Source organism: Taurulus bubalis, assembly GCF_910589615.1.
Source record: "Taurulus bubalis genome assembly, chromosome: 7".
In the NCBI taxonomy this organism is placed as follows: Eukaryota; Metazoa; Chordata; class Actinopteri; order Perciformes; family Cottidae; genus Taurulus; species Taurulus bubalis.
In genome coordinates this window covers 20,841,420-20,863,771 of record NC_136595.1, presented here as the reverse complement: position 1 = coordinate 20,863,771, position 22,352 = coordinate 20,841,420, and the positions used below count along the sequence as shown (strand labels likewise).

General features: G+C 42.6%; 1 protein-coding gene across 2 annotated transcripts in view; it reads right to left on the bottom strand.

The window, feature by feature from the left end:
• Positions 1-22,352, bottom strand: part of agbl4 (AGBL carboxypeptidase 4) — a gene marked incomplete at its 5' end in the record, with an annotated part of 246,047 nt that overhangs the window by 6,647 nt on the left and 217,048 nt on the right. For both annotated transcript variants that reach the window (XM_079220896.1, XM_079220895.1), the window contains 5 exons: positions 2,305-2,467; positions 5,942-6,094; positions 16,455-16,566; positions 18,409-18,523; positions 20,780-20,869. In XM_079220896.1, coding sequence (XP_079077022.1) covers positions 2,305-2,467; positions 5,942-6,094; positions 16,455-16,566; positions 18,409-18,523; positions 20,780-20,869 — 633 coding nt within the window. The remainder of the gene's footprint in view (positions 1-2,304; positions 2,468-5,941; positions 6,095-16,454; positions 16,567-18,408; positions 18,524-20,779; positions 20,870-22,352) is intronic.

The following is a 22,352-nucleotide window of genomic DNA, read 5'->3' as shown; positions in this document are numbered from 1 at the left end:
TTAAACTTCAGAGTCTGAACCGGAAGGTCCATCACAAAAAGCAGCTGGTCTAAGAAAAATAGAAAAACTTGGAGACAAATGACGGCCAAAATATTTAATTATAGTTCTGGGACGTGGGGCTGTCAGTGAGACTAAAAAGTGTAAAAGTGTAAGTGCAGTAAGTAAGCATACAAAAGATATACACAGGAGTAGGCACACACACACACACACACACACACACACACACACACACACACACACACACACACACACACACACACACACACACACACACACACACACACGGTTAATGATTAGAGGACAAACAGAAGACAGACACACACGGTGGAGGTTGTTCCTGCTGTCTCAGAGAAGACGATTCTCAGCTTGACTAAATGATATAATGAGCTGTTATGTTCTGGGTGACAAGATGAGAGGAAAGGACAGAATGAAGGAGAGAGGAGGACATGAAAAGAGAGATCAAAAAGAAATACAGAAGACATACTATTGGCAATACACCTTTTTCTCTGAGCACATTCAAACTGTGACAAAAGTCTCAGCTGTGAGAAAGGTTACGATTTCAATTCTGGTGGCTACGAGTCACAGCAGTGGAGAAGGAGAGTCGGGAGAGATTAAAGGGTAAGGGCGGCATGTTTTGAAGGTGGTAAGAGTTAGGGCCGAGGTTATTACTCATTTGTCATGTATTAGTTTAAAGGACTGTGTGTGTGTGTGTGTGTGTGTGTGTGTGTGTGTGTGTGTGTGTGTGTGTGTGTGTGTGTGTGTGTGTGTGTGTGTGTGTGTGCGTCAGGTGAGAAAGGTGGAGGGGAAGCGTTGAGATGCTAAAGGTCTCTGTTGATGATTTGCACGCTTCATCGAGCTGACTGCTGGGGCGTATAAAGCGACATGGTCGGTTCCTTCAACCTGCCTGACCCCAATCTTCACTCTACACCAGGTCCCTGTGCTGCCTTCCCACCCTGTGGATCCCCTCCTCCTTGTACACATCCCCTTCTCACAGCCAAACACAGACACACACACACACACACACACACACACACACACACACACACACACGCACACCTGGAAAACAAAAAAAGATCAAGCAAGTCCTCCCACAAGGGCTGAGTTTTCTTCCAATTTGACCTTCAGATGAAATGTCCCCTCTGCACTCACACACACACATAGAGGCCTGGCTCCCCGAGTGTTATTATCCTGCTCTGAACCAGTGCCACCAACTCAAATAAAAACACAGTGGAATTTGTTTATCACAACTGCCAGACATATGTCTCCTAAACGTACGCCTAACTGTTTGTTTGTGGCTGTGATGCGACCCTGTGTACACACTCTCACCACAACTGGAATGCAAAGAACTGAGATGCTTCTATGAGACGCACTTAAGAGATGAGACGGTGTGGAAAACACACACATTAACTATAATACATACATTTAACCTACATCTTATGAACTTTGAATGTGGGTGTGAATTAGAGAAAAATACACACACTGTATATTGTGTCAGAATGTGCCAGCTCTTAGCACTAGAGGGCACTAGGGCTACGTCTAGATCCACCCTCCGCTCCACCTGCAGAATGTGTGGAGGGGAGCACATACTTTTCATATGTAGGGTCCTTATCACGCTCTCTAAATCTCTCTTTCGCCCTCTTCTCACTCACTCTATCGGTAAGATCAAACCGCCATCGGCCAGCTCTCAGGAGCTCTTCAGCCCTGAGAAGGTCAGCTGAAGGAAAACTTCCTCCCATCTGGCTCCATTAACGCACCTGTGACCTTCGGTTCCCGTGGCGAATGTAATATGTGGGCTCCATGTGTGTGCATGATTGTAGTCGGCAGGAATCATGTTTGTTCCATTGTTTAACGCAAAACAAAGCCTCACACACACACACACACACACACACACACACACACACACACACACACACACACACACACACACACACACATAGCATTACGCATTCTAACACAAGCCCCTTTCTCTTCTCTCCTTTGTAAATAAAATCAATAGACGCGGCTATCACATCCCTAGTCTGTCACTGCACATCTGTTGCAACAAGAGGCAACAAAAGAGCAACATGGTTTTCTTAAGAGTACACATCACCTCTCACACATACACACAAACTCACCACCAGGGATTCAAATATTAAGATAATGACTCGAATGATTACACGCTCAGTTTCAGAGGGAGATGGTAAGCGCAACAAGTGTGTTTGTGTGTGTGTGTGTGTGTGTGTGTGTGTGACACATCTTGACACACACAGACACACCCATGCAGATGCATGTACACTCAAACAGATCCCGTGTGTTGAAGGATACATGTCTCCTCAGTGTACGGCACAGGAGCGGTGCTGCCAGCCGTCATGTAGCTGTAGAAGGACACCTCCAGAGTGTAGCAGTAGGACGTGTCATCAAGGAGACCACCGAGGAACCGTCTACCGGTACCGGCCTTCACCATGTCCCGGTTAAAGGACGTGTTGGACTAGAGGGATGCACAAAGAACATTGTGTTGGACTAGTGGTTAAAAGATGACACTTCAGTGAGAGGGTTTGGGTTCAAGTCTTTGTGAAGCATCTTCCCTGTTAAAGCATATTTGAGCAAGACTGTGGAGTCTGGAGAATTTCCCTACGGAGATCATTGGCACCAACTATGACATATAACCTTAAATACTTCTATGCATCCTGAGATTGGAGATTGGAAATTGTTGTGAGCTTCAAAAGGTACCTGTGTTTTCTGGGTGAAACATACTAAAAGAAAATGTCTTTTGAAGTCATGATAACCTGAACGGCACATTATTTCTAACATTGAGAGATAAGAAAAAACACATTCAGAGTAAACATATTGCTTTTGTGCTTTTGTGTCCCAGTTTACACACCACTGTAGTAAAAAAAAAAAAAACCTGTCAGATCTGTTACGGTCAATATAATCACACAGCGATTATTGTCTATGAATGTTTCTCATATCAACAATCTGTGGTTGAAGGTTTAAGAGTTGTATGTTGTAAAATTTCAGTTGGGAGAAGCTACTTAACTTATTAGGGGGGGCAGTGTGTAGGAATTGGTGGCATCCAGCTGTGTGGTTGCTGATTGCAACCAAATGAATACCCCTCTGCTCACTACTTCCTTTCCTGAGCTGCAGCGGCAAAACCGTGGTAACGGCGTTCCCCTCGCTCAGAGGCTATCCTTATGACAAAATTATGGTTAGGGCACGAATGAAGAAGGCTTAAAAAGAGACGAGGAGAGGGGCCTTGATTCATCAACAAGGACGCCATGGAAAATGTTTGTTGAAGCACATCAAAGGTCATACGTAGTGTGGAGCATCCTTCAGCACAAGTATTGTAAGTCTAATAGATAAGTCTAAAGTAAGTTACTATTACTGCCACTAGAAAGGGAAATACGGCAGCATGCTGAGTCAGTCAGATAACCAGCCTAGGACAAGCTAAATTAAAACAAACCTCTTATTGCATTTACAAAAAAAAATCCATCCATTATTATCTGCACCGAAACCATTTACATCATAAATATTTGACTCAGAATTTAATTTGGCTATATTTCTTTGTTGATGAATGTAAAATCCCTCAATGCCCTGGCTCCTCAGTATCTATCTAACCTCCTCCACCCTTACACACAGTCCCGGAACCTTCGATCCTCAGGCACGGGTCAGCTCTCCATCCCTCACACAAAAATGCGAACTTTTGGGGACAGAGCCTTCAGTGTGACAGCCCCCACACTTTGGAACTCTCTCCCCATAGAGCTCCGCAACACACCATCTCTGGACACCTTCAAAAAACTCCCAAAAACTCACCTCTTCACCAAAGCCTATGTCCTCTAGCTACTGTTGCATTTGTTATGTTTATTTATGTCTTTGTTAAGCGTCCTTGGGTTTCATGAAAGGCGCTATATAAATCCTAGCTATTATTATTATTATTATTATTAAAAACAAAGCAGCCACTGTCAATATTGGCTGACATGTCTCATCAGTGAAAATGCATTAACATCCATCATTATTTCTTCCTCAGTAGCTTGCAGTGACTCTGGAGAATCCAGGACGAATTATGAAGGGTACAGTGGCTTATTTGAACAGACTGACTTCATACAAAGTCATTACAAAGCTGTAAATGGCTAGAGCAGAAAGACAAGTCCAGTCTATTTTGGGTTTCAGCGTGTCAGCTGTACTATATGACGCTGTCTTGGGAAGAGTGTGGAAAAGTTTCCATTCACTGTCACTCCACTCTGCTCTGCTGCAGTGAGAGTTGCCTTGCTGAAATGCAGACTTGGCGGCCACCAGTGGGAGTTTGCCATGATTGTGTTGTGCTGCTGCTGCTGCTGCTGCACTGGGCTTTAGGTAGTGCTGAATGGGCAGAGGGACAAAAGCACAGTGAGGGAAGATGACCCCTGGGCCAGCTGTCACACAAGCAATACAGAGAAGGAGAGAGAGAGAGAAAGAGAGAGAGATTCTCCTGAAATAGCGTTTTACTCGTCCTTCCTTACTGCATACTGTATAGACACTGACAATAAGTGACATTTCCATGCATGTGTGGGTGAACATCCGCCTCTCCAGGCTTTTCTCTGTATCCAGGTTGGCACCGGGTGTCAATGGGCAATAAAGGTTATTCTTTATGATCTGTGTAAGTGGCTCTGCTATGAAATGTCACCGTCACTGAGAAAACGAAGGTCAGTGACAAATGACACCAGGCTGAGACAAAATGGTTTGGTGGATAATGTACCTGTGTGTACCTGTGTTTTATTAGGTTATGCATGTGTGGCTGTGTGGAGGAGCATCACAGTCAGTGAATGGATGTGGGTTTTTTTCTCCCACATGCTCTTCTGTTCTTTGCTTCTCTCCTCCATTCATTTTCAATGCTTTCATTTCCTCCTTGGTTTTACCCTCCTCACTGCCTTCGGTCTTCACAGCCCTGTCCAAATAAACCCAGTTTCAGACACCTAACAGGAACACCTGCACTGCCCATACAGAATACCCTGGCCTACTTTTACAGTGCAGTCCTGTGCTTCGTCATAATCCTCACTGTGTTGGCTATTTCTGTTCTGCACACACATACAGCATACATGCACATTCATATTAATGGTGACATGTCAAGGAAGCTGTTCATCTGTAGAATCTCGTTAGACATGCAACTACAAGTAAAAATCATGTTATACATGTTATTTATTGGGCATCTGTTCATATTCTAAGACCTCTTAAATTGTATACATTATATTGATAATCCACAGCTTACTTCAAACCTTATTTTGAGGGGGATAGTGTAGTTTCTCATACATAATTTCCGTTCATATTTTTGCTCCTTAAGGACTTACTGCTGCTGTTTGGGTACACCAACATTTTGCATACCTACCTATTCCTCAAATGTTACTGCATTCGTTTAAATAATTTATACCTTTTAAAAAACATATTCTGCAGCTCAAATCTTCAAGTGTGTGCTTTAGTATTTATGTTACTATGTGTTACTAGTTAATTGAACTGAACTGTCAGGATTCATGAAATTCAACCCTCTCTTCTTCTACACTCCCCTCACCTCCCCTCTTAAGTGGTCAAGGTGAGAATCTTTGTGCACGGCTGAAATGTGCTCCTTTCTTCTGCACACATATTCCCTCAAGTAATTTAACACCTCCTGTGTTTGTGTGTGTATATTTACACTCACATGTGTCAGCTGTGTGCATATGTATTGCTAATTCGATGTTTTTTATCAACACGTAGCCTTTAATCCATGCAGTTACACACATTTACACCTGGGAAATGACACCGTGGTCTTCAACTGTGTGCCACTAAGAGTGCAACATTTGGCAACTAAATGCTTCGCTGAACACCGCCTCTCCAGTTGTTGTTGAGATAGGACAAGTTCTTTTTCTGAGCTAGCCCCGGGATTGAAGCTGGCTGAAAGTCTGCTGGGGAGCCTGCAGATCCAGTGTGTTTGTGTGTATTTGTTTGTGTGACTTACAAGGGAGAAGTCTGGTGCATTTTGGCACAACAGTCTGGGAAAAACAGCCTGTCTCTGGACGCGCTCCTCGTCCTCAAACACATTGCCGTACATGAAGCCATTCAGCATGGTGGAGTGGGCGTGAACATCAATGTAGAACTCCAAACTAACTCTCTGATGGAAGAGGGAACAGACAGAGCAGAGAGAACAGAGGGACAGAGAAACGCACAGAAGACAAGAAAAAACAGCATATTAGTGGGGAAGATGGGATATCTTTCTGACAACAGCTACAGTCCACAGCAGTTTGTCCACTGGGATTAAGGCCTTTCTTTACTGTGGGGAAACTGTGCTGGGAGAGGATTTCCGCCCTGGGATGAAGACATACCCTCCAGACAGTGCAGACTGACAGTGTGTTTACTACCTGAAAGGAGCCAACCACCCACACATAACTTCAATCAGACTGTCCTTATGAAGGGCACGCCTGCAGTACATACATGACAGTGAGCAGAGATGAATACGGTGTTGAGACACACACACACACACTCTCTCATGAATTTGTCAGATTCATCACATGCTCCATACTTATTTATCAGGTTAATATTGACCTAATATTGAGGGTGTAATGTATTTTCTCTTCAGCATACAATGTGTACAATGGATTTGATAAGATCTGTTTCTCTCAACTCTGTTATCACTCAATTCACACACACACACACACACACACACACACACACACACACACACACACACACACACACACACACACACACACACACACACACACACACACACACATTAACTCTGACATAGAAGCAGGGCTATCACACTCCTGCACGACTGAAGCACCCGTTTGTATTCCATGCTTATAAAGGTCTCAGTTTGATAAACAGGACATTGTTTCTCCTCAATACAACAGACATAAGAAATAGCGTAACTGCACATAGAAATAATTAAACCAAATTGAGGACTTTGGAAAGTCTCATTTCAATTGACAGTAGCTTTCCAAAGTTGATCTATGTCCATCTACGTATAATTTCAGGGTTGTACAGAACAGTAAAGCATATTAATTCCCTTTACGCTTACAACTAACTGAGTACAATATGCATAATAGCACATACTTTATAGTATTATCCATGTAGTTGTGTAGTGTGGAATTAGGCCATTAATCCAGCAACTCTATGAATGGATTTCACGACATCAGTATAAATGAAAAAGTTACTTTACATACACCACCATAAAATAATGAAAGTGAAATATATTTTCTTCAAGTTGTTGCATGAATATACTACAAGAAACTGTCCAATTTAGCTGCATGTTAATTAAGACACTTAATCACCGAACCACAGAGCGACTACATGTTTTTATCTTGCTTGTATTTGGATGTGATATTGATTGATCTATAATCTAACTATATATCTAACTGTCTAAAAAAGCTGGTGTATTTAACTCCAATTCCAAACCCTAAACCTTAAACCAAAAGCTTGCAAAAATGACCTCACTTGGCTAAAAACCCTCCTCACTTCAATGGTCTTAAAATGGTTGCGACAAGGGCAGAAATACGAGCCCCCTCACCTCACCACCAGCAACCCACCACCCACTCACACAACTTCTGACCCTCAACTCAGGAGCAGCACCAACTGGCATCCCTCCTCTCTGCCTCCTCTCTCCATCTTATCACTCCATTCTCCTTCTCGTGGTTTTATCCTTCCCTTTCTTCTTCTTCTTCCTCCTCTTTATCTCCCTCCCTTCCTCCCTCTTGCTCTGCTCATTACACATTCACCACCACACCTTGTTCCCCGTGGGCCGTAAAGAGGAGAGAAGGGAAGAATGAGAGGATGGAAAAGGAGAGGGAGCGATATTGGAAGATGAAGGGGAGGGAGAGCAGAGAGCGGGAATAACAAAGATGGACAAAAGACAAAGAGAGAAAAACGATGCATATAGGTTTGTGACTGTGTGTGAGAGAGGCAGAGGAGCAGGGAAGAGCACACAGAAAAAACATATAGAGACTGGGGTGCAGAGAGAGAGGAAATAAGTGCATAAGAGAGAGCAAAAAAGAGAGAAAGACAGAGAGAGATACAGAGAGACATAGAGATGTGTGTCAGAGGAGTAGATTGACAGGAGAGAGAGAGAGAGAGAGAGGGAGAGAGAGAGAGAGAGAGAGAGAGAAAGAGACAGGGAAGCGGTGCTTGGGCGGCCCGGGCGACGCAGTGTGCCTGTGTTTGAAATTCCGCTCACAGCCAAAGCAATTTCCTGGCGGTGGCTGTGCTGTCAGCTGCTTGGCTGGCTGGCGGTGAAATATGGTGGCTGGGAGTCGGCCGCTAGCAGCCCCCGACAACCTGATGGATGGAGCCCCAGAGGAGAGGAACAGCAGCAGGAGAAGGTGGAGGAGGAGGAGGGTGAAAGAGGACGGTGTGAGGGAGGCAGAAACAACAGAAAAACAAAACACAAAAAGAGCGAGAGAGAGAAAAAAGCTAAATGCAGCCAACTGAGCAGTAGACAGTTGGAGAAATACATAAAGAGACATTAAAGGGAGAGTTGGATAGAGGAAAGGGGAAAGAAAGAGGTGAGGAGGAGATGGAGAAAACGAGGAGGGAGGGAGGTAGTGAGAGAGGTAGATCCAGCTCCATTAGGAAGAGGAAGGAGGGTGGAGGAGTTCCAACCAACAAGCCGGGTCTAGAAGAGCGAAACCAGCCTAATAATCACCTGGGTCTCTCCCCTGGGGAGGGCATGGAGGAGGGATAGAAAGAGGAGGAGATAGAGGTGGATGGATTGGAGGAGGGTGATCAAAAGTGGCATATTTCTTACAGCAGAGGTTAATACATGCTTACATATTGTTGAATACCAGTAAATAACTGATCTGCAAATTCTTCTATAATTCATATTTTAACTCATATAATCTGACTTTTCATGGGGCTTGATACATTAAATGGCCAAAAGTAAGTGGATACAAATTACGCTACTATATGATTGTTGAACATCTCATTTAAAAACCACTGATGGTAAAATGCTGCTCATAATCTCTTTTTTTGACGCTTTGCTGGTCTTGAATTTGTGAGGTCAGACACTGATTCGGGGCAATGTTTGATGGGGGTTGAGGTCAGGGCTCAGTGCAGGCTAGTCCACGCCAAACTTTTAAATAGAGCTGAAACATTTGTCTATTAACAGATTAGACAATGGACAGAAAAGGATGTGTTAGAAACCAATTTCCTTACTGACCTTGCTTTGTGCAAGGGGGCATTGCCATGTTGAAACAAGTATACATGCAACACCAAACTAAACACTGGTCTAACATATCATTGTCTGCTATATGATTAATTGTCCACTTAGTTGGAATTAGGTGCCTAGCCAAACCATGAAAACAGCGCCCAAAGTGAATGGCCAAAAGTGTATGTTATGGAGGCAAAAACTATATGGATACCCTATATTTTTGGCCCTGCAGTTTATATATATATAAAATACAGTGTACCAATCCATTGAGGGGAAAACACAGATTCAGTCACATTCATAAAAGGTATCCAAGCTGATATAGATATTTATCTTGAGAACATGCACCGACAGAAGGTGAAGGACCTAACGCCACATCCTGTTTGTTCCCTGTTCTCATTCTATCGCAGAAGCTTTCTCCTTCATGTGAAGGACAGCACAGGAGCAGCAGTAAGTATCAGCCATGGAGCCCCCACAATGTCATGTCCAGGCTTTCTACAATATCCAGTTAATGCACTGTCAATCAAACTGAGACGGTTCTGAAGGCCCAACCACTGTGATTGATGCTTCAATTAACGACCCGCTCTGACCTCCAGAATTGTTCATTTGAAATTGTAATTAAGCAATTAGGGGCAATTAAGAAACAGAGACTGCAGAATGAAAGTCAGAAGACAATTTGAGAGAGCGAGAGAGAGAAAACAGAGAGGGAGAGCAAGCTGTCCAAATTAAACCTCTCAGAGAGAAACAAAAGCCCCATCTCTCCGCAGAAACTCCAGGGAACTCTCAACTTGTGGTGAATTTGTAGCGGCCGCAAACAGTTTAGTGTAAAACCTAGAAGGTCAAATGAATGAATTTTGTCAGACAAGTACTTATCTTCTGCATATTAATTAGAGCGGGGTGCAGTGAGGGCCGTAAATGCCGGGCTTATCTTTACACGGAAAGGAAAAGGAGCTGATTCAAGCAGGATTACGAGCTCCTGAATAAAGCTCCTGGCACCAGCAGCATAACTTTTGAGAAGAAGGGAAACTGCTGCTTGTTGAGGAGGAGAAAGTTTAACTTACTCGCCATTTAATGCACATTATAAAACACTGGACTATTGCCTTTGTGGGAGGAGTGGCATGGTTTTATCTGTTGTAGCTAGTTAGATCATTTAGCCAACGGTGCTTTCTTGTGTTGGTCATCAATATGCATGTTATGACTACATACATGATATCAGGCCAAAAGACTGAGGGTCAAGCTGCATGTTTCACACAAAGGATCAGCATCCTCACCAGTTGATGACCCATGTGGAATTAACACATTGACACTGACCTTGGAAGAAGCGCTGTGTTATAGGTCAGGAACATATTGTAAGGAGTACAGTGGAATATGTATCATGTCAACATTTGCAGCTTATATTAGAACAGACAAACACACAAACCAAGCCACTATCCCAACTCTTAATATATGGAGTATCTATCTTAATAAAGCCCAATGCACAATGCTTCAACAAGTGGAGAATTTCAAAGCTTGGCAGCTAGTTATGGCTGCCAAATTATGATGGAAGAGTCAGATCCTACCTCAAGTCAACAAGTTAAACCTGGGCAGTGAAAGCGAGAGTAGAAACATCTCATTCACAATGCAATGACTGATGAAGTGCCCTTGAGCAAGGGTACTTTCCCCAGTGAAGCCAGGTGGGAATTTGTGACACTGTGTGAGCATCAAATATTTATGCACAAGCATTCCCACAAAAAAATGGATGGAAAGGAAAAACTGCCATATAAATATACATTTTAAATCTCCATCCAACATTTAATTAGTTAGAGAAGCCAATTCACGTCACAGGGCCAGTGACCCTCTAATGATGTAGCAGTGACAGAACATGGCAGATGGCATGACCTGCTTCATAGACGGGAGCAAATGACACAAAACTCTCTATCCGTCTGTCTCCATCGCTCTCATTGTCTCCCCCCTCTGCACTGTGCTCTCAAATTGATGGTGGTATTTGTCTGTTTATGAACACAGAGGTGACTTGTAATCAGCCTGAACGGGCGCAGGCAGCCCTGTGCTTCAGGCCTGTTAGTGCCATATAAGCTGCCACATCTGTTGGAAGACCTGCCAGGAGAAGAAAAGGAGGGTGATAGGTACAGGCAGGAATAGGTGGTTAGAAAAAAACAGCAAAGAGGAGCAAGAGGGGAGCTATTGAAAAAAAATAGCTTGAACTATTATGTAAAAAATTAAGCTTGTGACCTAAATTGCCGGCGTGCGAGAGCTTCATCTGCATCTTTTTCTGTGAAAAGCAGACAATTGTGCTTCCAATGGAGTGAGAATAAAAAGAGGGCTGGTGGAGGGATTGAAGCGCTGCTGGGATGATGGGGGTAAAATTGGCCGTAAATATCAGAAATGGATCAGAAATGGTTGGCTGACACCAGAGGACAACACACATGGAGACAGACAGTGAGGGAGAGAAAAAGACACAAAAAGCACCCACAGAGATATCCTGCTTCACACGTTCAGTAAATGCAAATTTGACTGTTGGACATGAAAGGGAGAGAAAATGAGTGAGACCGTAGAGGGAGAGAGGGCTTTAGGGTGGATTTCAGGTGCAAAATTCATCTCGGTGCCGTAACCAAATTACGAAATTACATTTGTTTCAGAAATTAATTTTCAAATATCAAAAAGGTCAAAAAGAAGCCAAGCCAACAATGACATTTTTGTCATCCTTAACAAATTATCCAAAATGGCAGTGTCAAATTGGTGGGGATATGTCGGCCCGTGATGAATGCTTCTGGTAATCAGCCAATCAAAAGGGATTCTTCTCCTGCGTTTGATAAATGAGCTAGAAAAGCAACGCTTTAGGAAGGAGATGGGTCCATTTGTTTCTTTGGTCTCTTTTCCCTTTTTTTTCTCTCCCTCTCCATTTCTCTCTTTTCAAAACAAACAACAGGGTAGCTTGGGAACAGATTATAGCTCCTTGCATCACTGACTCTTTCAGCCATTTTCCCTGCTGACCAATGTTCAGCTGCAGATGGTAAATGATGGAATCTGATGAAACAGCTTGAGCAAGCTTGCCCTTCAGATGGATGGAGAAGAAGTTTGCCAGTTTATGAGCATATATTTAGTTGCCATTCACACAATGGCTGTACTTGATCACACTTTTATTTTACATCTCACATTGTATTTTAATGTGAAAGGTCCATTTAAAGCTGCATTAAGCAATTTTGGATCACCGGGAGCGGAAAAACAAACAAAGTCACTAATAGAACTTTGATTTACTATCAGCTTAACATCTGCTCCTATGGTTCACATGGTAGCAAATCACTGCTCTATTACACAACCAGTAGACACAATACACCCTGAGTATGCCAGTGGAGTCACCTGATGAACGTAAGCCCATATTCACTCTACAACTGGCCAACTAACTCCTCTTAGGTTGCTTAATAAATAATACGGCCAGTTTATAAAGTTTGTGAGAACTCAAGATGATGATTTTATATCAGGAGGCCGTTGAGAGTCGATGGGATTCAACCATGTGTGTCGACCAAGGTTTATAGTCTCAGTTGCTAGTTTGAAGTTCCTCAATACAGCATGATGTTTATTAACTAAATGATGGTCCCATTTAAAGTAAAATAGACAAAGCAGGGTATGCTTAGGGGCGTGGTTACCTTTGTGATTGATAGGTTGCTACCACAGCGTTGAGTTTTTCATGTTTTTGTCTTGGAAGTTTTACCCTTTCACAGTGAGTTTTCAGTTCATGAAAGTTAATTGTTAATTCATTTGGGTCACCTAATAATTTCTTATTCAGCGTTTGATTGTGCTTATTTTTAGCTGTGGAATAATACACATTCAGGGGCGAATTTCGAAAAGGATTTCGGTCGTTGACCATGAATTGCCGTCATTTTCAACCCGCTATCTGCCCTCTCTCAAGGTTGGATTCACGAAAGATATTTCGCTAATGACATTAGAGAGCAAACACGGCCATAAAGTTTTGCAGTTGCATGTATTTGACCCTTTTAGCAGAGGAAGATGGAAGAAATAATTTATTCATTTATTTTAAACGTAATAACCTTATTTTTCCTTGTTTTTTTTCATATATTTTCAAAAATGACACGTAATGGAGCTTTATTCATCTATTTTTCATGAGACGACTGCCATTGCATCCTGTCACTGCAACCCAGAAAAAATGAGTTTGAGCAGAGCATGACGATGCCTTCGCCTTGATACAATCACTGCTGTCGTGATCACTGGAAAGTCTGGACACGACACCCCTTATCAATGAACTTCAGTTACCACCAACTCCCTGAAGATGCTACTAATTTCACTGTAACTGCATGTGGCTCTCAGCACCGATCTTTATAAATTGAACTATTTTTGCAATGAGGCTCATTTGCAGAAAAACATATTTGCATATTACATATGCAAATATGTATTACTTATTTGTGCAGGTGTAGCCCCTCAGTGTGCTCTTCTTCCACCCAATGAGCCACCTGTAGGCTTTGATTTAATTTACTCTGAAGGGGGAATATCTTTTATCATCATTTCCAATCTCTCTTTATACAGACTGAATGTTGTGAGGAGTGACGAATGTACGTATTTGATGCCAAACTGCAACTGTACATACTCTGAATTCATATATTTATGAATCGTTCCAAGTGAGCTGTCTGATGGAGATTTAAGTCACTGATTCAGGGCAGTTTGTGGAAACACTAGTGAGTGCAAATGTTCTGAGTGGTGTTGAATTTATATACAAATATTTGTCAAATAAAGGTTTCCAGCCATCAATAGCAACACAGCTTAGATTGCTCCTGCAACAAGCTTTGATTTAAATGGCACTCGTCTCGGAACTCGCAGCCAGTTATTGAAGTTATTGCCTGAACAGAACAAGGAAGCTATTTTCCCAGAGCGTGCTGCTGAATTCACAATGATGGAGAATCACTTTGGAATGACGAGTGTGTCTGTCACAAGAATAGTTGATGGGGTTTCAAACTGAATGGGCTCTTTTGTGCAACGGAGGGCAATATGACTTTGAATTATGATGCGTTATGCACACAACTGTGGGTATCTAAAGCAGTGAAGAAGGCGTGTGACAAAAATATATGGACAGATTTAAGTACATTAAGGCACAAAGAAAATTAATTCAATCAGCGTTCACAATCTGCGTTGGATTTACTAAAGTAAAGAACAAACCTAAAGATTACTGACAAAGACTAAACACTAAACTTATGATGCCAGCATACACATATTTTAGTCTTGACACTCAGAAAGAACTCTAAAAGACTGTTAATAGAGTTGTAGTCCTAGCAGTCACTCAAATCATGAAAGAGTATGAATTCTCCTGTGGTATGGTGCCTAGAAATGCAGATGTCTGTGCAAGAGAAGGACTATTACCATATATTGTGAAAGGAGAAAGATAGTTTACTCTGACAGACTCTCATACAGATTTACCTGTACAACACTACAATGACAAAACAGGGCTGCTAATAAAGCTTTATAAAGCTTGTGGATACCTCAATACGATTTCAGATGCATCAACATCATAATGCATAGGCTACTGTCTCTGTCTGGCCAGTGAGTTTGGTTCATGTCTCTGTGTTTGATCCAGGACTACCATCCCTGTACTCTAATTTCTCTAATTAAAATCTCCTGAAAATTGATAATGACTTTCCATTCCAGCTTCCCCTCAGTCTCCTAGTTTTTAAACAAATGACCACACCGAGTTAGCGGTTAGTAAATGGGCCACTGTAGCTGCTGTTAATGGAGTCCTCCAGCGGAGCCCTCCAACCCTGGTAGCCTCATTAGACCCTATGCCCGCTGTGTGAGATGAGCATGAATGGAGGGCAGCAACACAGAGCCTCCTGGCTGCAGAGTTGGCATTGAGACTGGCATCTGGGAGCTCCAGACACGAGTAGTGTGTCTGATGGGATTAACTGGCTGTGGCGAGAGAGAGAGAGAAGAGGAGATGTTGTCCAAGCCTCCAAATTAACTCTGCAAGACTAAAGGCAATCATCAGGGAGAAGGGAGGAGGGGGGGAGGCTACAAGTGCTGGTGGGATGGTTATCAACAGCGAAGGAGAAGGAATGGGAGGCATCTGACCAGCAGGAGTGGACTTAGGAGACATATGGCCCAATACTGTGTTGACTGGAGGCTGCATTTACCCAAACTCAAAGTCACTGTGGTGGCAGGCAATTCACTTGTATGAGGCTATAGCAAAGTGTGCCATTAATTCAATGTGTACGAGACTGAATATATGCCAGTGTACAGACTATGACTCAGTGGTCGCTAACCTATTTTTGCTTGTGGCCTTTTACTATGAAGCATGATAAATATATAAACTCTATGCCACTTAGTTTGACGGATTATTAGAGGTCTGAAGAGGTAAGATGAAACAATAATTCATAAAAAAAGAGCAAAGATTGGTTAAAAGTTTGCAAATCATTATAATTTTTCCCCCTACCCCTGCAATAATCTCGTGACCTCTTAGATTCATCCTCCAACCCCCGAGAGGGGCTCAACCCTACGCTTGGGAACCACTCCTCTTTATAATGATTGTTACAATTTATTTTAATAGTATGCATCTGAGAGACAAAAATACCTATGCTGGCAGTGCATTGCAGTATTCTCGTGTGATGAGTGAATGTGTGTGTGTGAGAGTCTGTTTGCTCAGGATGAGTATGTGTGTGTTTGCGCGTGTGAGCACGTGTGAATGACAGCCATGAGTGGATCACCCTGCCATGACAGAGTCTATCGATCAGTGTGTCAGCACCAGGGGAAAAGGTTAATCTGCCCGATGCCAGCCCCGCTCCTCACCCCATCTCTGGCCTGCCCTGCATCCCGCCCCAGCCCGCTCCCTCTCTTATCAGGATTAGAGGAGTGTACAAAAGGGCAGAGTATTCCCAGGATACACACTGACCTTCAGTAATCCCACCAACCTGCCGCTCTGCTTATAATTAACATCAGGAACAAAGGAAAAAAATCCCTGGCCTGCCTCTGACATGTTCCTCTGACTTAAAGACTAAAACTGTAGAAGGAAAAAGTTACAGTAGAGTCAGAGACTGAAAGCATATACTTGCTTCAGTAATATATTTTGAATGGCCAGGAGAGCCAAGCTGACATTCTAGAGGTGCTGACTTGCTTATCCCTGCTCCCCAGTGCAAAAACCCTGAACACAGATTGGAGGAACATGCTGAACCAAGCAGGGAGGCAGAAAACTGTTCTTGGGACCAGCAGACATTACTACGGAGAAGGAATGTTGAGCACAGTATGGAGGACATTTGTGCATTTGTGTGTGTGTGTGTGTGTGTGTGTGTGTGTGTGTGTGTGTGTGTGTGTGTGTGCATGCTTGCTCGCTCACCGGGTCTTGGTTCATCTGCACTATGAGTTGTTTGACAGCGTGCAGCGTGGGGTGGGCCCATGGAGAGGGATCCTGCCAGTGGCGATTCAGGTCAAAACCCATCAGAGAACACCTGTATACACACACACACACACACACACACACACACACACACACACACACACACACACACACACACACACACACACACACACACACACACAGCTTTAATGAAAAACTACAATGTGGTCCACCTTACAAAATACATTGTAAATGATTAACGGCACCCTAACACTTCTAGCGCTGCGAGGCAAAGTTTCTATGAGTGGGTTTCATTTGTATCTGGTGTATGCAAATATATCCTGCCAATTGTTTCTCACTGATCAACAGTTGGTGGCAGAAATAAGCAAATGAATACACCAACAAATGCAAGGAAGAAGATGACAGCTAGAACACAAATATGAATGTAAATATCAGAGTGTTCAAAATCAGTGCCTCATTCACTCATTCAGACACTCGGTAGTTTACTCCATTGCTGTATCGAGATCACAGACTTATGTATGATAAGTTATAGAGTGATAGAGCCACCGAAAGGCAATTTGCATATATGTTGTGACACATTACATTCTGGCATGGTACTGAATAATAGACACAATGCATTTTTATTGAGAAAGTGCACATTTTAGCATTCTTGTTTCGTCACAAAAGAAATGTACAGGACACCTTTAAGTAAAAATATACAACAGAATGTTTTCTTCATGACTGCTATACCACTTGCCTCACCTCACCTCACAATAACTTGTATGTTATATCCCTGACAATATGTTTTTCATTCCTCCTGATCTCGAGGAACATTTAGTGTTGGTCCAGTCAAGTTCAACAGTTTTGCACAGCCTGCTGAGCGAAACGTAAAATTCCCACTGTGATCTTATAGGGGTTCCTTGACATCCGGAAGGGTGGATATAATGCATTGATGTAAACAGGTACCATATAGAGGTGAATTGCTACTCTAAGGTGTTACTAGCAACCTATATTACCATCATGGAATGTTTGCATGTAAAGATGCCCACTGAGTTGACCTATTTGTTGTCATTTGCATCTTTAGCATTTAAGCAGTTGGTAATCGTACAGGAGTTACTGATACTGTAGAGCAACTGTGCAGAGCAGCCAACCATGAACAAAATACTCATCCCAGGTTAACTGACATTGATTCTTTTCTCTGCATGTATCCATTTCAGTCTGCTCTGCACTATATCCTGCAGGGAAGGCTCTGTGCCTGTATGTGTGTGTGTGTGTGTGTGTGTGTGTGTGTGTGTGTGTGTGTGTGTGTGTGTGTGTGTGCCTGTATGTGTGTGTGTGTGTGTGTGTGTGTGTGTGTGTGTGTGCGTGTGTGTGTGTTAATGTGTGAGAAAGAGATGCATGCATGTGTATAAATGAGCATGTGTGATTGGTGAGGTGAGGACTATCACTACTCACGCTCTGTCAATACACTGCTCATCACCACTCAATGTGAAAGCAAGCTAATGAAAATAGCCTTTATGCAGTCACCAATATTCCCCGCACATATTTTTGGTGGCAGTGACAAGCCCCCGCCACTAGATGGCACTCACAAACACACTGAGCGCAGGCTGCCGATGCTTATCTCAGTGTGCATTAGTATTCCTGGGGCTGAGCCTATTAAGTAAAAGGCAATTATGAAGAAGGGAAAGAGAAGAGAGGAAAATAGAAGAGTGGAGGAGGATGCCCACAGAGCTGCAGCAATAGTGTTAAAAACAGAGGATGGACAGAGATACTGGCAGGGAGAACAACCCTACAGCTAAATACTATTTTCTAACAAATGCACTGCTGTGAGCTATATGAATTTATTAAGCTCCATAAAGATGGAGTTAAGAGAATATAATCACACGTAGGGTTTTAAAACAATGTAATGTGGGAATTAAGGGCGACAAAGCGATGCATCTAAATCAAGAATTACCTGTAGTTGCCCAGGTAGACTCCATCAGGATTTAGCATGGGGACGATCTTGAAGATCACATGATCTCTTAGGATCTGTGCCACAGGATGCTGGCTTACCAGGAAGTCGATCACACCTATCAAACACACATACATACATACATCCACATCCACACACACACACACACACACACACACACACACACACACACATACACACACACACACAAAGAGGGGAAATAGACTTGAAAAGAAGACCGAAGACGGGCTGCAGCAGTTAATTGAGTTTTGAGAAACAAAAGGAGAAGGAAGGACAGCGAGGGGGCATCGTCAGAATCGGGGGAGGAATAGGAGACGTCAAGCCTAAATCAATACAAATGGAATGGAGCTGACGGCGCTGGAAAAACAGACAGCACACAGCGGACTGGAAACCAACTCATCTGATTCATGATGATGCACACACACATTGAAATACACTCAAACAAAAACTGATACTATAGGTAGATTAGATAGATAGATAGATAGATAGATAGATAGATAGATAGATAGACAGACATACAGACTACCCCACCTCGCTGTATCAGACCCTTCCTCACAAACGCCAACTCTACACCTCGTTAACGTTAATGGAGCTTCCATAGTCTGCCTCACTAACTCAAAGTAGTGGGTAGGGACCACCGCTAAAGGTAAGGCTGTGCCCTCCCTTTATTTCACCAGTCCTCCCCCCTTCCGACTGGCTCCCAATAAACAAGGAAGTGGGACCCAGAAGGAGCGAACCTGCCCACTCACCTCAGTATGAGCAGAAGAAAGGGAGCTAAAAGTCATTAAATCCTGCTAAAACTGTTGTACTGCACAAGGAGACAATTTCCCAAAGGTTCTCAGTTTTCAAACAGTTTTATTAGTTTTGAGACAAAGCAACTCTATGATATCCTCAGATTGTATTTCCTCAGATATAATATAGAGGCCCAGGTTCTTGTATCTATTCCTGTAACACTCAGACATCTAAGGTTTAGTAGTGGAGCATATGTCGTAATAATGAATTAACAAGAGAAATGTCATATATTCATGTATAAGTTTGTACTGTGTGTTTATGAGAAAATTAAAGCTGCGCTCCTTGTGTTCAGTGTCGCTGATGCTCTACCTACTAAGCATGGGAAGTACTGAGAGACCTGTGGCTCTGGAGGGAGCTTTCCAAAGTTTGAGAAAACTGCCCTGAAGATGTCTCCAGAAATCTGTAAAAATTCAAACTGTAAACCTGTATAGAAAACTGGATCATGCACTTAAAATATGTGGGCAATTATTACTGAGATTGAGTTGCATTATGTAGGATCCATAATTTTAGGGACGAAAAATCAAAATAGCTTTGCAAATAATGTGTATAATGTCACCCAGCTACAAGAAAGCATAATGCTAATTACTGGAGTGCTCCTTTAATCTGGTGGAAAAGGTCTCAATATATACAGAATTTTACAGTTATGCAGGTAAACTATATTTACAAAATGAAATGTCCCTTGTTCTATGCTGTCCTTTGTATCATGACTTGAAAAGGAGTTATAATTCAACAGAATTATTAGAAAAGAAAAGAAGAAAAAAAAGCACTGTGACATCTGGACAACACTTTTATTTTTTTGAAAATCGTTGTTTTTATTGACACTGGTGGTCAAAGTGAACTGCAGTTAGCATCCCCTTGCTCCTATAGGCGCAAGCGAGCCTCCTGTGCATCGGCCAAAACAGTGACGTGATAATACATGGCTATCATATTTTATATTTAATATAACCTTACTATCTGAAATGCTCCCATGATACTAACTAGCTTGCTGTTTGTAAATTACTTTATCAGCTAATTACAAAGCAACCAACGACAGATCCATGCCGCGTGGCTAAGTTATAGCAAGCTGGCTAACCTTAGCTTGGGTTACGGTTAGCTAGTTGCCTGCCCTTTCCTAGCATCACTCGCCCAGTAGATAACAATCATTCAAAAGGTATACTTTGCTTTGTAATCCGTCCACAGGATGCTATAGGCAGCTAATAAAGTTGGGGAATGTCTCAGTGTTCTAGTTACTTTACAATCACTTTACTTTACACATTGACGATACAAAGTGGACAGTACAAAGTATTAATAGCCCTACATGAATGGGTTGTTTATATATTTTAGGTTTCTATTCTGTTTCATTGCTTTTGTTTAGGAACATGTATATGGTCTGAGATGGTCCATAAAAGTAACTTTAGTCTCTTTCGAATTCACAAGTCTATCAATAGCAAACCGAAACAAGAAAGTGTTCCAAAATACAGTAAATATGTTGAATATAACACTGACTTTTGATTATGTAAATAAAAATACCTACCAACTTTTTAAACACCTCATATAATGATGTTGAACATTAAAACTTTACCTTGACAAATAAAGGAGGCAGGAGACTCTCCAGGGTGAACACGAGCTGTAAGAAAGACCAGCTTCTTCTCCCGCTCTGGACTCAGATGTTCTGCGGAGGGATGGAGGAGTGAGAGAGAGAGAGAGAGAGAGGGAGGAAGGGTAAAGGTGTAAAGAAAAGTCAAGACAAAGGGAGAGAGAGGTGTTGTTGTTAATGCACAAACTTCTAGACGTGTAGACAGCAATTCTCAAACTTCTCAGTTTTAGATAAGACAAAAAAAATTAGGCTATTATCATAGTATCCGAGGTATCATAGTACCAGAGAGATCATAAATAGCCCATTATAGTCAGTGTGAAAGGCTGAGTGAGAGCACACACTGACCTGGCCGTCTGTCTTTTGCCAGACACACATGAATCAAACATCAAACCAACACAGGGCACAGAATATTCAACTGGGCAAGGTGAATTATACATCGACAGAGGTCAGGATCAGCCAGCAACAGGTGTGACCTGATAGAGGTCTCCTTTGGTTTGAGCCTTCAGGTCTGGCTGAAGACTTCCTTCTGAGACATTAACCTCCCCTTCCCCCCCACCTGATCTTTTAATCATTTGAACAGATGAGTTGGACCATGGAGACTTTTCTTGGGCACCTTCAGTCACTGTGGATTTTCGCATAAATAATGCTCCATGAACCTTTCAACATACTTTTCTAAAATTCAAATATAAGAAGTTATGTTAACCTCTTATATTACCGTAGATATTGTGAGGATCATTCTTGCGCACATTTTTCAAATACTGTACAAGACACAGACTAAATAGCATGAAAAACAAACAGTCTGCACTCCCAGCCAAGTTGAAATCCACAGAGGTCAAATATTTGCTGTTTTCTTGGCCAGTGTTTTTCTTCTAATCTGCTATTGCTAATGGATGAAAGTGATTGCGTGCCTCATCACTATACACAAACTTAATATCTTATTGATTCCTCCACCCGCTTCTGCTGAGCAAAGAAAATGCTAATTAGCAACAGGCTATGCACCTTTCCTTCTCCTTAATTCCAATTTAGCCTCACAGCAGTGTATGCGTGTGTGTGCGCTTCTGTGTGTGTACATGATGTGTCAGTTTGAGTGGTTAGGGGTCGTAAACAAACAAAAAAAACGTTGTTCCATTTAAGTACTCTCCCTCTGATTTTATTTCGCTTTTCTCCCCCTCTGCCCTTCACAGAGACAAATGGCTTTGCCATTCAGGAGTCTCCGTGGAGCGGGGCGGACCGTTTGTTGTAAATGTGAGTGCTTGCGGTTTGGCCGGCCGCTGAGTGCTCGGTGGCTGTGAAATTCCATCACTTAGAAATTCTACTTTGGCCTCGACCCCAGGCCACCACAACAGCTCCTGATACAAGAACACGCACACACACATTACAGTTCAAAGCTGCAATCACGAAAGAAAGAAAAAAACATTGACAGACATATACACAGCTTTTCTCCCTACAGTAAAACCAAGAACCCAGAAAGTTGAGAGCCAAACCAGAGGCAGCTGCCAAGGTCCCGACTGTCGGGAAATTCAACCATCGTGGCCATGCTACATTTAGTCTCAGTGCT